A 17,473-nucleotide genomic window follows, 5' to 3' on the forward strand; every position below is an offset into this window, starting at 1 on the left:
AGGCATTCAGCCCCCTCAACTCAGGAAAGAGTTCGTGTGCTGTTAGTATCTAGGCATCAACCTCCCTTCTGGTTTTAATACAGTATCTACAGCTCCCCTTAGCCAAAAAAAAAAAAAAGCAAGCAACAAGTCTGATAACAAATTCCTCTGCTTCAAATACAATCGGTCATCTTCAAGACGCCGGCAGTCTTACATTTTTCCCCTAAGAGGCAAGAATGTATTCCACGGTGTTTAAAATCTTTGGAAGCGTCTTCAGGGGACATGCCACACTGTAACCTTGGTTAAGAAGTGTCACGCTAACTTTGCTTCACATTTCCTCTGGTTGGCTAAGGCTCTAGAGGAGCCCTTCTCGCAGCCCAGTGTCACACATTCGCAGAGTGTTGGCGGCGTGGCAGGCAGCAGTGCGGACACTATGCCAGATGTGGCAGAGTAAGCTAGCTGTGACCTCACGCATCCTTGCTGTCCCCAAATGACAGCATCCCAGCCTCGCCTGCCTCCCTCCCAGGGTATTCCTCATGGCTACACTATCATGCACCCAGCTACACAGTCAGGAGTCAGCTAACTCATCACACAAAAATGCACAATCTCAACGTGGATTAGTTCCATTTCGCTTTTACCATTAAAACTCTTCTTGGCAGCATCCTCAAGTAAACAGTGTTATAATAATGGCAGGTAGATAATGATGTTGCCCAGAAAAACTGAAAATATTTTTCTACCTAACACATCCATTTCAAATTAATGTTTTTCTGCAAAGTAGAAAAATCCTGACACCAAACCTTACAGGCAAGAATAAAGAGCTCGGTTGCAAATAAAACCCAAGGTACAACTGAAACATGAGAAAAAGGCATACAAGAGGTTGAAGCAGGGACAGGTGACGCAGGAGGAATACAGAGACACTGTCCAAACCTGCAGGCACAGGTTCAGGAAAGTGAAAGCCCACTTGGAGTTAAATCTGGTGAAGAACATGAAGGGCAATGAGAAGGGCTCCTACAAGTACACCAGGAAAAAAACGGAAGACTAGAGAAAACATGGGCCTGCTACTGAATGAGAAAAGGTACCTAGTTCAAAAGGACAAGGAAAAGGCAGAGGTAGTCAATGCCTTCTTCAGTTTTCACTGGTAAGACTGGCCTTCAGATATCCCAGGTCTCTGGGACTAGTGGTGAAGTCTGGAGAAAGGAAGGTCTATCTTCAGTGGAGGAGGATCAGTTTAGAGAACATTTAAACAAATTGAACACACACAAGTCCATGGGATTCAGCCCCAAGTGACATCACACAATTCCCTCGGCACTAAGAGGCCACTCTCCATTATCTCTAAAAGGACATAGTCACAAGGGAAGATTCCTGAGGATTGGAAGAAAGCAGCTGTCACTCCTATTCAATAATGGCAAGGAGGAGAATCTGGGGAGCTACAGGCCACCAGACAGCAAATGGTTAAAACCAGCATGCTCTGACTGTAACAAAGCATACTCTGATCACAACAAAGCATGCTAATCCTAGGAATTCATTTATAGCACTGTTGAAGTAACAGGTTATGTTCAATATCATGCTAACGAAACAGTGAAAGAGAACGTGAAAAGTTTATATAGCGTACATACACTGCCCCTATCAGTTCAGAAGAGGAAGTCCCTACAAATCTAGTACCATCTAGTCCAACTCTAGTTCTTTATTTAATCCTCTGGCCTTAGCTGTAACCTCCAAAAGAAGGGAGCACTCATCTTTACTTACTCTTGCCCTCTCCCTCCTAATGTGTTAGCTGCACGCATTAAATATGCACAGATCCATTATGTCTGCAGCCAGTGCAAATGCCCCCCAAAATAGGTACATTAGTATCAATAACACAGACAAAGGAGATACTCCTTTTTTTGGTGCCAATGTCAATTTCTGCATTGTTGATTAAGAATTTGCAATCTACTAATTGGCTGGTTTTAACTGACAGGATGTGGTGAGAGGGTTAAAAACTGAAGGACAGTCAGATAACTTATCATTGATATTTTGAATCTTTACCTTGAAAAACATAAAAATGTACAGTTATCCAGATTACCTTAATGCCTTCCAGTACTGGTGCTGTATCTTTCAGCATCTCCGAGTGCATCGCCGTATCTGCCCTTGCCACTTCCTCTTCAGTATCCATAGCCACCTGACTTTTTTTAACTTGCAGAGGAGCTGCTTCAAGATCTACTGCTGATTCCACTTCTTTCTAAATTTGAAAGACCCACGAAGTTTTAATTAAAACAAAAATAACGTTATTTGTATTAGCATCAGTAAAGAATGACTTCTTAAATAGAAATGGCTGCCAAAACTGCAACATATTGAGTGGTTTCACATAAAAGACCCCAATTGCACTTCAGGATCTATACCTGTGAGCACCTGAGGTTTAATTCACCAGCAAACAGGCCAGCAGCTTTTATAGTCAAGTATATACAATGACATTATCAGGTTAATGACAAATAGAAAGAGCCAAAGACAAAAACAATTATATTTAAAGTATGGGGCGGGGACCAAAATCCGAACAAAACCACCACTTTTTCTAGGGGACTAAATGGCTTCTCTTATTACTCTAATTAAGAGGAAAGAGAAATCAAGGATCTGTAAGACTGAGAACTTTTTTTGTTTCACAGTGAACCCTTCTGTGTTGCAGTCTGTTTTAATATTTTCCCCACATCTTCCTTGTGTGGATTTAAAGTCCAGTTTCTTGCCAACAACACCCAGAACAGAGGCAATAACGTGTAAAAAAATAGCACGTTACATCACTGACATTTATTTCTGAAGAGCTGAGAGCAGAACTTACCATGGCTGCAACTTGAAGGGTTTCTTTGGCTTTCTCTGCAGCTTCAGATATTCTTTCCATCTCTTTTTCTTCATTTTCTTTCCTGATGGCTTCCTCTTCCTGAAGTGTTGCTTCCAGCCGAGCTTTGTTATCTATTTTTTCACCTTCAACTTCTGCCACTTTGACTTGAGCCTCTTTGGCCTAAAAGTAACATAAGAAGTCTATTCAAGCCTGCATGTGTGTATATATATGTATGTCTACATAATGTAAGAAGTTTATGTATCCTTATTGACACAGGTAGTACCAGCATGCTAACGGATATAGTTAAAACCCTACAGTTACCCTATTCTTTCATTTCTCAGAAAAAGACAATGATCTTTCTTTGAAAAGAAGAACTTGCCACCCTGAAATCATACACATTCTTCATTCTCTTTCTCTGAAGACTACCAATTCCCTCTCTACACATCACCGTCAATATTTTCATACATTAGTGTCTTTATATTGCCCAGAGCATAGATTGTTTTTTATATAAGAAAAACATATTCTAAGTCTCCTTATGCTACCACTGTCCACCATCATGCAATGAAATATTGCCTTTTCTTGCTTTATTTTCAGACCCCTCCACATAAAAGCCAACTACTTCTGCGTTTGAAGGTCACTCAAACCTATCCATGCTTTAGCTTTCCAAGGAAAAGAAAGAAACCAAGATAAAGGATATCTTCAGTGACAATACTGACAGTCAGCTACAGACTTCATACATCGTAGAATCATACATCATACATCAATACTTACAACACTCTCTGGTAGTGTCTGAAGTGTTGTTTTGAGCTGATCAGCTGGAGAAAGGGTATCTGGAAGATACATGGCTCTGGATAAAATAAGCAATGACGTAGGGATTTCCTGGTTGAGATGCAGATCCAACCACTACAAACACAGTAAAAAACCCAAATCTTCAACTTCTGTTTTTTTAAATTTTTTCTTCTTTTACAGATCAATTCAAGCATACACACAAAAATAGTACTTTTTTTACTACTAATCAGTCAATATCGTAGCACAGGAACTACAGACTACAAGCAGCTAAAAATTATAGCAATTGTATTGATATATATGAAGTAGCATTTGGTTTGAAAAAGTATTTCAAGAAAAATTTAATGAATATTTCAAAGAATGTTTTGTTTCACATGCATTTTTGACTAAACTAGGCAACACCAAAAGACAAGGAACTGATCTACATGGAGAAAAGTTCATTTCAGACTAATACAAATAATTAAAAAGGCAAACTGCTAAAACTGCAAATATATTTTGGATATGTTTAAGTCTAAGTATCTATCTGCACCATCAAAAACATCATTGCTTGGTCAAATGCCAGAAATCACTGCTACAACATCCTAACATAGTACCCATGACAACATATTATTAAGGAGAAAAACTGTTTTAGCCAAGCCTTTAATGAGAACAGAAGCAAAACAACGTATCATAAAGAAAAAACAGTTAGTTAGGTCTGTGCATCTGGTCCTGCAAAAACATACCTGTTTAAGCTGTTCCTTAAGACGTTCCTCTGTCACACCAAGAGCTCTCATACCTCGGGCACGACAAGCTGCCTGCAGTTCTTTAACCGTCAGGCTATCAACTCCTTCTTCAGCAATCAGCTGCACAAAGCGTAAAATGAACTTTAACATGCAACAGCCCAAAACTAACCAACCACCACCACCGCACACCCAGAAGTCCCCATTTTTACAGTGGCCACTAGAGGCCGCTGTGACAACGCAAAAACAGCTCCTGCTTGCTCAACTGTGAACACGATACTGTCTGCAGCCCTAACAGCTCCATAATGGTAACGTCAATCTCTCTCTAAATTAGTATTTCTATCAGCTCCCTTACAAACCATAGTTTCACAGAAATGCTTTTCTTTGTAACATCATTACATTCATTTCAATTAATGGCAGATTAAAAAAAAGTGTTAGCTTTTTCTTTACCAAAAAAGGACACTTCTGATTTTAAGCTCTTCAAGCATTTTCATTCAAAGTTAGCTCAAAATTAAGACAATTAAGAGAAAAAAGGAAAATGCCTAGAAAGACAGACATATACACACACATACTCACTACTCTTATGTACCTAAATTATTAACTAGTGCCAATTTAGAATGACTTACTTTGTCATCTGCCTTTATGCTTCTCAACCTCATAGTCAGCTGGAAGCGGAGAAAGTTATTTGTGCCAATTGACTGAAGCTCCAACAATTTACAAAGTGCTACCAACTGAGGCCTGGTTAGATTGTCCAGAGTCAACTCATCTTCAAACAGTTTAGAGAACCTTAAGATCTCCTCATTACTGGGTCTTTCGCCAGTTTCTCTGATCTGTAAGAAAACAAAAGAAAACACACAAAAAGCTTTTCAAATTAAATGTTATGGTTGGACACTATTTTGAACAATAAAAATATTCTCATTTGTCAAGTAATTTGCATCTGTTTTGATATTAGGAAATATGACACATGGAAGACATGAAAGAAATTTTAAAAAACACTTACTGCTATAAAAGGCAAAAGAATTGATGGTGTTGATCATTTCCAACAACACTGCGTAACATAAGATACAACCAACATAAACCCAAAACCTAGATGCATCTGCATATTAATGAGTAGGTCTGAGTTGACACTGCCATGGGATACCTCAAAAAAAAGAGCTGATTGAATAAATAGTCGCTACAACAGTCACACTGGCAAGTATTCTGTTATCGCATTTAATAAACACAGAAGCACATTAAAAGTGTCACACTGTGAAGTATGTCCCATAGTTTTGCAACGTTGGTGTCCCTATGAAATGCTGATTTGGACACTCACCTACCTAGAATTCTCTCCACGACCACACTTATTGCAATACTGTTTTGCTTCCAGTTCCTAGCTGTTCTGCGGCACCTCAGTGCAAATGCACTTGTACTTGAAGTTATTCCAAAGTATAAACCACTATTTGGAAAGGACTCTGCATCCTTCTTGATGGAAAGTTCTATGTAACTCCTTGTACAAGTGCAAAGTCAAGCTTTTCAGTGATGTGTTGCCAAATGGCACTTCACAGTAATTAAATCCAAATACTGGAAGCAGAAAAGTATCACTCCCTAGCCTCATCAGGGCATAGTAAAACATTATCACCTGCATAAATGTTGATTTTTCTATTTTAAGTATACCATTATTAGTGGTATTACTGAATCCAAAATCTACAGAACTTAACAATGAAGTATTCCCAGTAACTTAACACCTTCAGTCTAAACAGTAAGCACATAGCTAGCCAAAAACCATTTTTCCCAATCTCTCTACCTTTTTATAAGCCCTGTAAAGAAAATAAGTGACATCAAGTACAGTCTGAAAGCCTGACATCACCCATACAGCCTGATTTATTATGCCTACCTGCTTTATTTACCAACTCAAATCTTTTAGTGAACGGCTACTGAGCACAGGAAAATATAAAAATCTGGAAGACAAGATGGTCTTGAGTCCATTAACCTCCAGGATACTCATGTAGCAGAGAAACCAGCTCAGAGAAAGAAAAGGTCAAAGGCCTCGTTCCACTTCACCAGCTCCTTCATTACAGGACCCAAAAATGGAACTTCAAAAATAAAGTATTTTCTGCCTTGTTTAAAGCTGAATTTTGGCAGAACCAAACGTGTTTCCTCAGAGTACAAACTGAAACTTTCATCACTAGCTACACAGCAGTACAGAAATTCTGGAATTCTGCAGCATACATTAAGCCTGTAATCAATGGTTCTTGCAGCATCAAATACTTCACTGCAGAAGCAGCTATAAAAAAACAGCAAAAAGGTGAGAAACATTGAAGAGGCTTCTTATTCTGACATTCATTATCTAGTACAGTAAAATCAGATCAATAAAGTTTGTTTCCATGGCACAACTGAGAAACTTATAGCTGTAAAAAGCACACCCACACAGAAGAAATGCAGGTCTTGAAACTTGTTTTTAGTCATCAGAGGAACTTGGGACTTCCTCCAGCAAATGTGGAGTGATACGTCATTTATTTCCACAGAAATTAACCGCCAAATGTAAATTCTCAGTAGCAGTTCTTTCAGAAGAAAATGAAATGTTCCAAACATGAAGCATGGCAGTGGCATGCTCCCAGAGCCTGCAGCGTCAGTACTTCAGCTACTGACTGCTAGAAGACACCATTTAAAACTTTCTGCAGATGAAAAAGAACAGAAGCAGATGATTGCATAGAAGCTTCAAAGTACACAGACTTTGCAAGCAGACACCAACGGGCAAAACTTGCCAATGCCATTATCTGAGGTAACCTACTCAGCGCTAACCCCATGATCCTATTACCCCACCCTTTAAAACTTAAATCTCAGCACTGAGAAGCAGGAAAAGCTCAGTCTAGCTGACAGGACTTGTAAAGTTCATCTCTCAAATCCCCTGGCTCATGTGCCTTTTCCTGTGCAAATACATACGTTCCCCAACGGGGGAGACTACATTCTTACTTTCAAAAAAACCCCACCCCCTGGCAGCAGCAGAAGCAGATTGTTGTCTCAACCTCCTATTCAATAGCCCTATAATTACAGAAATTAGAAAAAATCCTATCTTGAAAAGATGTAAGAAGGTATTTTTCATCTCTCCAGAGAATACCTTACCGCTATTTAAAACGTGGTGAAAGGAAACACTGTCAAACCTGAAGGCCATCAATGTAGGAGGCAGATACCTGACATTTAGTCTCTGTCAGCAACTGCTTGCGAATGGGAAAATTTTGTACCAAAAGACAGCACTCACATTCCTGCAAAACCCCAGATTATACCACATTCTAGTCAGTGTCCAGAAGGATTTCAGCAGTATAGCAACTGGGCACTTAAAACTGGTTTTATAAGCAGAATTAAATTTGACCAAAAAAATACTTTGCTTTCCCCCCACGAAGTTTTCGTCAGTTAATTAAGAACTCCTTTCTCCCACTTTGTACACCAATGTTCAAAAAAGTCAAAAACTACATGAGTAATAAAAAGAATTATGCACTCAGTGATATCAGAATTAACTTACTAACAAAATAAGAGAACAAGATGTGAATGAACAGAAACATACTGCTTCTAGAATCGACCAGAGAGGCAAAGTACCAGCTAGAACAAAGCTAAAACCAGTAAAATCTCAGCACACTGAAGTATTACTTGAAAAAAATGAAATCTATTCTAAAAAAGAGAAAATTACATCCTTCCTGTTCAGATCCAACAGAAAAAAGGTATCTGATGATTACCGTAGACCAAAGAAAACACCAACCTATTTTTTTGGTAGGAAGAGAAAATACATTTTTAGAAATTTTTTACCTTTTGAAAGAATGTTGAAAAATCTTTTGTAACATTTCCTTTGGCTGCTTTATTTTTTAAGGCCATCTCCTCAATTGTGTCTTGAAGGAACTTAGCCAATTCAAGCTTTACTCTCAATTCTTTCTTCAATCTTTCCTCCTGTTAAAAAAAAACCCACACCTTGGTTTTAAAAGATCTTTCTAGAAATCTCCCCCGTAAATACTACTTCTTCTGCCCTCAGACAAGTCATGTGGAGTAATTCTGAACTTCTGCTATAACACACTCATCCAGGTAAACCAGGATGGTGCTGGTTCATTATTGTATGTTAACAGCAAGACCATCAAAATAGACAAAAAAATTCCCCTAATGCCAAAAAATATATCTGATTTTTAGAATTTTTCTGATTTCTTTCTTTACTGAGAAAAGTTCTAATTTCTTCAAAACATATTACTGGATTATAAATTCAGACCTGCTTACCTTTTTAGACTTTGTCTCAAATGTAGAGGGAAGCATATTAGGGAACAACTTAAGAGCTACTGGAAGCAAAAATTCCATAAATGGGACAACAAGAAAAACTAGGAAAGGGACCAAGCGGAAGAGATCGGCACATATTCGAAGAAACTGGAAGAAAAAAGAAATGTATTGATAAACAAAATTTGAAACATTTACTTTAAAAATACTTGATATGATCATTCACATTATCACTTAAGCTCACATACATAGAGTTGGTACAAGGAAATTTAAAATAACAGAGGAAAAGCATATGACAAAGTCAGTTCTTAGTATCTTTTTCTTCAAGTTGCTATATACTACAGAGTGCCAGAGTTGCACCAGTCTTCAACACTATAGAAAGTATTTCAAAAGCCTCACTGTGTCTCAACAGGATTATTGAACAAGTATCTCATTTAAACCTCTTAAAAGCACCTGAAAACAGGAGGTGGTCATTTGGTGTCTTTAAAGCTGCTTAACTCCTTTTATTCATCTTTCTTTGTGCTCCACCACTTCTTACATGCATGAGCTACTACAGACTAAGTAATCAAGAATAAAATGAAAGATCCCTCCCCCTCTGCCTTATGACAATTGTAATGTATATTTAAATCCAGGGTAATGAGCCTAGCTTGGTAGATTTTTTTTTTTTAAACCACTGCTTTTCTAGAGCAGTAATCCTCTAAAGAAGGCAGATGCATTAGTTACCGAAACTTGAACTGCATAAAATAAATACTGTCCTTTTGATTTCTGTACACCACAAATGTATATATTAGGCTGTATGGTCTATAATCAAATATTTCAGTACTCACTGGAAGCTTAATAACTCGGTTTATAGTGGGGAGTGCAGATCTTGCTTGACTTTCACCTCATTTTACAAAGCGAATAACTGGTTATTGGTTATACCACTGGTTCCTCAGTTAGAGGCTGAAGGTCATACGTACCCTACAGTACACCACTGTCATTCAACACTGTGATTTGATAAATACAGCTATGACTGACAAAAAAATGGCAACAAAAATGCTGTTAGGGAAGTAAATGCGTGCTTCCCCCTCTGTCCCCTCCCCGCAGCTCAGGCCAATCCAGGGGAACAGCAGCAGCCACCAGTAGAGATTGTATGTCACTAGGACTGCTTTGCTAGAATACAAAAACCAGTAAAACTCCAACCATAATTGCCAGCATGAAACCAGCCAAAATCTTAAATCTGTTTGAGGAATGCACAAACTCCACAGATCCAAAGTTCAACATTTTTCTTTGTATATAAAACCCCCCAGTTTCCCAGAACAGATGCTTTGCTCCATTGTTTACAAGCTCAAAGATTTTCCCATTCATTCCAACAATAGAAGATAAATAACTACCAGAGAGTTCAAAAAGATGGAAGAAAGTTTGAAAGAAAATTTTAAAAAGTCAGAAGCACAAGCACATTTTCCCTAAAAAAAAAAAAAAACACAAATCAAAAACCCACCCCAACACCAAACTATTCCAAAATTTCTAGAGTGCAGTACAGAGTTCCTATTCCTACCCAGTATCTATTTTTGGACAGTGTATCTGTAGGAGGCAGAATCCATATTTAAGGAAGCAGTTTTACAGCCGGATTACGCTAACCTAATGCTAACCTGAGACAACGCCTAAGAGCCACGAACGTGCGCTGGCAGTCACAATGTGAAGCTACACCACTGATCCAGCTACGACTAACCCGTAAATAGATAGGCAGACAAGGGAAGAAGGATCAGCACAACCCAAAAGAAGGGGGAGAGGTGTCGGAAAAATTGATTTGAGCACTGTGTGGGACTGGCCTTTTTCACAGCAGCACTGCCTGGATCAGCTTACACAAATCATGAAACGGCACCCTCTGCTAACTCAAGGGAAACAACTTTGCAAAGGAACCTAATACAATGGTGCACGATTACACCCACATTATTTGGCAGCACAGCACGAAAAACTTGTGACTACTCCGTATCTGCTCCTGCAGTTCAATGCATCCCGCTCCGCCCTCCTCCTCAGGGCTGAAGAAATCGTAAAGCTGGTAAACTTGCCACAAACTCCATGCTGCTTGCCACCTCACTTCCATGTCCCCAGCCATCCTGCTGCAGGAAGCAGCACTAGAGCAATTAAGATTTTAACAGCCAGTATCGTATTGTGCACGTTTGACTTCCTCCTGCCTTCCCTCCTAAGTGTGGATATGCGATCCTGTTGAATCCAAATCCTACCAGCAATTGTACAGTTGGGATTTTGGAACTGACTTTTGGTTTACATAAGCAATAGCTCCCTTGCATTAGCCATGCTGCAATTGCTTGTTAAAGCGGTCAGATTACTTGGATATCTTTCCATTATTGCCTCCAAAGAGGAAGGAAAGGGCAGGCAGAAACAACTCATTTGTCAGTCTGCATGAAGTTAAGACTTCCCCAGGACCGTCAGTTCGTAGGCAGTTTAATATGTTTAAAGCAGTACATACTTCGATTTTAAGTTTAGGAGCAACTTTGGCAAAGTTTTAGCTAATCTGGCATCAGAGATTTAAGTCGTCTTTAAATCAGCCAGTATACTACAACTGAAGGTTGAACAGGTGAAAAATGAACCGTGCTGAAGGAAACCTTCAAGTTTAAAAAAAGCACACGGAAAGGGCTTTCTTCAGCTGTAGGCGGGTTTGCTTTTCACTGACCCTGGGTTCTAAGCCTACCACCACTCTGTTCAAGAGACAGGACATCTTCTACCTCCATATTAAAGAAAACACAAACCCTAGATTGAGAAAACAGTATTACTGTAGTTCTTAAATCTATTTTCTCTACATCTTCTACCCCAGATTGCACGCTTACTGAGACGTGCATCATTTGATAAGAGACAGGCTACATCAGTGTAAACACTAATTTACACCTGCACAGTAAATTTCTTTTATATTTAAAATAAGGGAATTGATACCGAAATAGCACATCTGCAGGGGCACACATCATTTGATAAGAGACAGGCTACATCAGTGTAAACACTAATTTATACCTGCACAGTAAATTTCTTTTATATTTAAAATAAGGGAATTGATACCGAAATAGCACATCTGCAGGGGGAAAAAAAAAAAAAGAATTCAGGAAGGCCAGATGCCAGACCTCTACATAAATAGGAGAAAGACAGCTCTGTCATCACTAGATGATGAAAATAAAGGGCAATCAAATGAATAAATCCATCTACTGATGGAATAATGCACGTGTGTCCAAAGATAGCTTATTTTTTCTAGATGTTCATGCCTTCTAGAACACAGTCCTGATCCTTCAGCAGAAACATTCCCATGACATCCACATCTTACTGTTATTCATATAATTTCTCAGAAGTATGGCTCAGCAAACACGAAACAGGCAGAAAAAGCAGTGGTTCCAATTATGCCCTCTGGAGGATTTGATTCCGTTTTAAACCACAAATTAATTTGTCTTACTCGGTTTTCCAAGTTTCCCAAAACTCTCAACAAGCCAGAACTGCTACTTGAAGAAGTCCTGCGGTCCTCATTCCACCCTATCCTCAGTTACTCTTTCCTGGCACTACATAATCCCCTCTATCACGTCAGCTCAGACTGTTATATTTATTGCTGAGCAATGTTTCAGCTGGCTCAGCTGCCAAACACTCTTGTACCAGCATAAGGAAGAGGGCAAAAATAAGCAGCATGAAGATGCTGAGACCAAATACCACCAGCCAGTGTTGTTGCAGAGAGAGACCAAATGTAAACACAGAAGAAAACTAACATGTACATTTCACAGCTTCTGGTATTTGTCTAACCTTGTGACTACAGGAAAAATCTTTTGCATGCTGCATTAATTATATACCTAATTTCATCAGGTAATTATTAAAACAATGACCAAATATTCCTATTTCTGATCGTTTAACAACATTTTTGAAGGCAGAGACGTGAACTAACACACTGAGTGTAAAGAGTACAAACTGCAGAGAACCAGGCTGCGACTGCAAGCAGCACTGTTCGTTTCTGCTGCCACAGTATACCGGCTTTTCACTTTTCAACACTTCTTCCAGCCCACTTTTTTATGCAAGAGCTGAAACGACTAATCTTTTTACATGCAGGAAGACTATATCAGTTCTAACCCAGCTTACTATTTTGCAGTCTTTCCATATATAAGTAAAGAGCTCATGTAAAATGTTTTAAAATATCCATATATATATACATTAATTCTAGTTGAATAAGCCTATTTACTTCACCCACAAACTGAATTATTGGAATGCATGTATAAATATCCTAATTTGAAACCATTCTCATTTTGTACTCCTGATTTCATTTCCATCCCCTCTTCCCTTTTCTTTAAAATTATCAGGTGCGTTTTTACAGTTCCATAAAATGTAAGCTACCTGCCACAAAGTATAAAAAAACCCCCACTTTCCTCAAATTATCTTCTTGGGACTAAAATTATCTCAAAAAACATATTTATAACTAAGATAGTACTAATATCTGATTATTGATCGTGCATGTCAGCCTGCAGCTTTTTCCATAAAAAAAAAAAAAAACCACCAAAACAAAGCACACAACAGAACTGTCCCAAATCCAACCTTTACTAGGAGTGTTTTCCCTCTATTTCTCCACCTGGAGTGAAAAAAGCAGAGAAAGTGACCACGCACACATGGATAGGAACTTGAGAACAAACTACAACTGCTGTCCAAATCACAAAACGAGAAGATTCCTCTGCTGTTCCAGCTAGAAAATACCAAATATAACTTCAATTAAAAAGAAAAAAATTGTTGTTGATCAAAAAGCAAGGGAATATATATGATTGCATATAATTTACAAACAGAACAGCCACATTTCTAAAAAGAATACTTTAGTATTTTAATGACAGGTTTATTGAATAATAATGGAGACCAAGACTAAAATGGTTTCGAGTCAAATCCAAAATTGTTAGTATCCACGTAGGGAGGAGGAGGAGGGAAATACGCCTAGCCATTTTAATTCCAGAAACAGAAGACAACAGAAAGGACCAACTCAGTTCAAATAACACCAGAGCAATCGCTAAGGATACTAAAACGAAATTGGTATTTACTCATTACCTGTCTCCGTTCTCGACGAGACAAAGTGTTTCCATGAAGTACTCGCCAGAGCATCCTTGCAGCTATTTTTGTGTCAATCCACAGTAATCGAAAACCATGGTAATAGTGTTTCAGTTCATCCACAACCCTCTGTCCCATAGTTTTTTTCACAACTTCCACCTCTGTTGGACTATATACCGGACCTCCTTCTTCCAACTTCTTGTTTTTGTCCTTTAAGGACTTCAATGACTTTTCAACTATGGAGTCATCTTGAAGGGGATGTGAAGAATGCCACCATCTAACTGAAAGATACTGGGGACGTGAAACACCCAAGGTTGCTGCTGGCTTCCAGGAGCCTGAAGAGCTCGTAAGTGTAAAGTATATTTGTTCAGATCCTTTAGTCCAACAACAGTAGCCATCTCTTTTGGAGTATGTGTAAACAGGAGCAACAGTAGTGCAATGTTTAAAGTGTACAGTCCTTCAAAAGGAAAAAGCATTTAAGAATTAGCAATAGGATCATAAGCTATTTACTTATTTATATATATAGTTACATGAGTGTATATATTTATAAAATGCATCATTTGAGAAACATCTACCCTGTATTTCAGAAAAAAAAAAAACCCACACCTGAAGATCAGAATGTCTATACAGGAGAACAACACTTGGCTTTAATTCATGACAAAAAAATGACCTACAGGGAATTTTCCATTAACCAACTTTGAAAAGTATCTTGTTTAACTCCAGTCAAATAAAGAGTAGCAATCAGAAGTGCCTGCCATCTAGAAAGCTACATATAAAAATAAATCTGTAAATCCCTAAGTAATAGAAAGCCCCTTCTATTACTACTTGTTCTGCTAGAACTTGAGAAAAAACACAAGTTGTAGACCTGGAATAGATGCTGCGGTAGGGGAAGTGAATTAGTACCAGAAAAACCCAATTTCACTAGAGTTCTTTCTTTACTACATCCATGCATCTAGTTTTCCTTTTCCAGCAGAAACTTATTACACAAACTTCCATCGTGGTACTGAGTTGGGGCACGCTGGACCAACAGGCTTCTGCCTTATTCTGAATTTTTTTCTTTTCGTTTAATTGTAAACTGAGGTCAGAAGGAAAGCATTGTTCAAACACCCCAAACAGTCATCATACAGATATTAGAACTACGCATTATATGGAAAAAGGCTTGTACTTCATCCTTTTCTAAAAGGATATGACAAACTTAAAATAGTAGGTACAATATTTTATACAAATGAGTTCCATTAGGTGTCCCTCAAAAATCAAGTACCAGCATTAAGTTGTCTCAACAAATAAAAATAACTACGGGATGGCAATAACTTGCCTCACCAAGCCTTTGTACTAGCAAACCAAAGTCAGAACGTGCATTTGTCCTCTGTGAATGAACAGAAAATAGGTGCAAGTGGCTCTACAGTTCTGAAGAACACTTTAAGGGGAAAAAAAAAAAATTATAACATTCAATAATTATCTTAAAACTTAATTGTCACATGAATTTTAAATTACTTTAAGGGTTTATTACTTTTTAAAGACAATTTTCTAGCTTAAACCAGAATTTTAAGTATCTGACTATTCAGAGATCAGGTGACTGTTGAAACATAAACAGCTACACAAACCATTCTTGATTAGCGAGAAAAAGACACACTCGCACAGATATTAACTAATGAGAATTACGGTTCCTTTAAGCAAATAAAGTACATATTCAGAATCAGATGAAAACACTTGCATAAAATCAACCCACCCTGCCTAAGTCATTTCCCAGAAGCAAAGCTTCAGGCCTACAGACTAAGTTCCACATACACATAGGTGTACACTCTTCTGCATGCAGAGAGGAAGGGAGCTCTGCCAACAGAACCGGTTCTGAATCCGCAGGGGAAAAAAATTCACAAGAAAAGTGTCTCTCTGGACACACTTTCACTAGCAGGATGTCAGACACAGAACTGCTGTCCCAAGCTATTCTCAGTACTTGTATCATAGGAGCCCATTACTTTTGAGTCTGGGTCATGTGGGGTGCGGGCAGTAGTGTGGTATTTTAAGCAGCAACATTACATGAACAGCAGCTTTTTGGTAAAAAAAGAACTTCTCAGAGAATAACAAAAATTTCTGTCCCAATATTATGCTGCTCATCAACAGATTTAAATCTGTAAGCTTACAGTCATCCAAGAGAGGCCCCATATAATAACCTACTAAAAAAAACAGGGATTTGAAAGTGCTTTCTATATTAAAAAAACTCTCATAAGCATTTATACAGTAAGTGATACAGAACTAACATGACAGAAAGGAATTACTTTGTTTCGTATGAGAGGGTTATGTCTAGAGACACATGGTAAAATGGAAACTAAGGAAATTGAAGAATAGCCACTGTTTCCTGAGCAGTTAGACTGTAAATAAAGGTGAGAATTCATATTGTAACGTTCCAAGGAAAGGCGTGAGGAAATTCATATCCACAAGTATGCCCTGTAAGCCAAGTCAGGAAGACAGAATGGATTCTGCCAACATCCAACACTAAGTTCCACAAGAGCACACAGTGGCTGGATTTGTTTTCAGAAGAGACCATCTCCTAGGAGAGCCCCACCCAAGGCTGTAACATACAGTAAACCACTTTGGTTTAATAAAGATAAAAAACTCCAATGATCTACATTCCTAGCTGTCAAGTATGTTTTTCAAACCAGCTTTGACTGAATGTTTACTCTACGGAACTCCACTGAGAACGTGTGCAAGAAGCCCATGATATCCCATGATGGCACCTGGAATCACTCAAGAACAAGATTCGCATTTGCTTTCACATCATAAGTGAAACAAAGAGGGAGGAAGTGGACAAAAAAAGGAAGATCTCGCTTTCCTTCTCTGACATACAACCAAGCGGGTGAAGAGAGTAATACTCAGACTTCCTTTAATCTGTCAATAACACAAGCTGAAGCTAATATTTTCACGCTTTGTCTAGAAGATTCAAACCTACATTCTGTGACAGTACACTAACTGATGGTTCTGCACAGTTCTGAGTTTAGAAAAAAGTTCGTATATACTCACATTTTGTTTGCCAGCCTCAGGGATGTACAGCTAAGACATGCCCGATCTCCCAAGTTACCTAGAAGAATACCAATAATTAGCATTAATTCTGAAGTCCAAGACGACATTTAGCCAAACAGTGAACGGTACACAAATACGTGATTGGAAAGACCGACCTTTACTTAGGAGTGGCTACTACTGAAAGCACAATAAAAGATGCTGCTTAACAGCAACTGGACTTCCTCATGGTACAACTGTTTGTAGGCACATTCACACTCTCGATGATTGTGCATTACAAACAGACAAGACTGAAAATTATTTCCCTTTGACAATGACCACGTGAAGTTGTGAAGCCCAAATACCTCATCCTATGACAGCACAAATCAAAGCACATGCCTTGTTCTTATTTCTCTCAATCTGTAATCCCAGTTTAAAGGATAAAAAAGTAAAATGAGGAAACAGGTGGGAAGCAATTCTGTAAAGTAGCTGACGCGCATGTAATCATTCAAGGAAATTGTCCATGCACAGAGCTGAACTCTGTGGATGTGTGAGGTGCTGCTTGGACTTGTCCAGTTGCCTGAAGAGAGGCTTCCCAGTCCCTCAAACAACAACTATACTGCAGAAAAACTTCCCTGACAGCAAATGCAATTTTTTAATGGCTCCATGACAACACAGTATTAGATGAGCCAAACAGAGCACTTGACAAGTGTCTAGGATGAAAATGCTTGGGGTTTTTCTAAGCAGGACAAAGTGTGAGTATGAACCTAAACACACTTCACTAAGGAGGTGGAACCACAATACCATCTCAATACACCACTGCCCATTTTGATTAGCACCATACAAAAATAGCTCTATCCCCGGACCTCACTGCGAAGGATACAAATTGGCCTGAAGGGCAACAGAC

General features: G+C 38.6%; 1 protein-coding gene across 1 annotated transcript; it reads right to left on the reverse strand.

Annotated features, from left to right (window-relative positions):
- Positions 1-2,041: 2,041 nt before the first annotated feature.
- LETM1 (leucine zipper-EF-hand containing transmembrane protein 1) lies at positions 2,042-16,646 on the reverse strand (the record flags this gene model as incomplete). Its single annotated transcript, XM_010159712.1, has 9 exons — positions 16,591-16,646; positions 13,573-14,029; positions 8,530-8,673; positions 8,074-8,211; positions 4,920-5,123; positions 4,297-4,416; positions 3,560-3,691; positions 2,789-2,968; positions 2,042-2,197 (listed from the first exon to the last, which is right to left on the reverse strand). Coding segments are annotated over exons 1-9 (1,533 nt in total), but the record flags the coding sequence as incomplete, so codon positions are not given.
- Between the last annotated feature and the right edge of the window lie 827 nt (positions 16,647-17,473).

Source organism: Eurypyga helias, unplaced genomic scaffold, assembly GCF_000690775.1.
Source record: "Eurypyga helias isolate BGI_N326 unplaced genomic scaffold, ASM69077v1 scaffold16009, whole genome shotgun sequence".
Lineage (NCBI taxonomy): Eukaryota > Metazoa > Chordata > Aves > Eurypygiformes > Eurypygidae > Eurypyga > Eurypyga helias.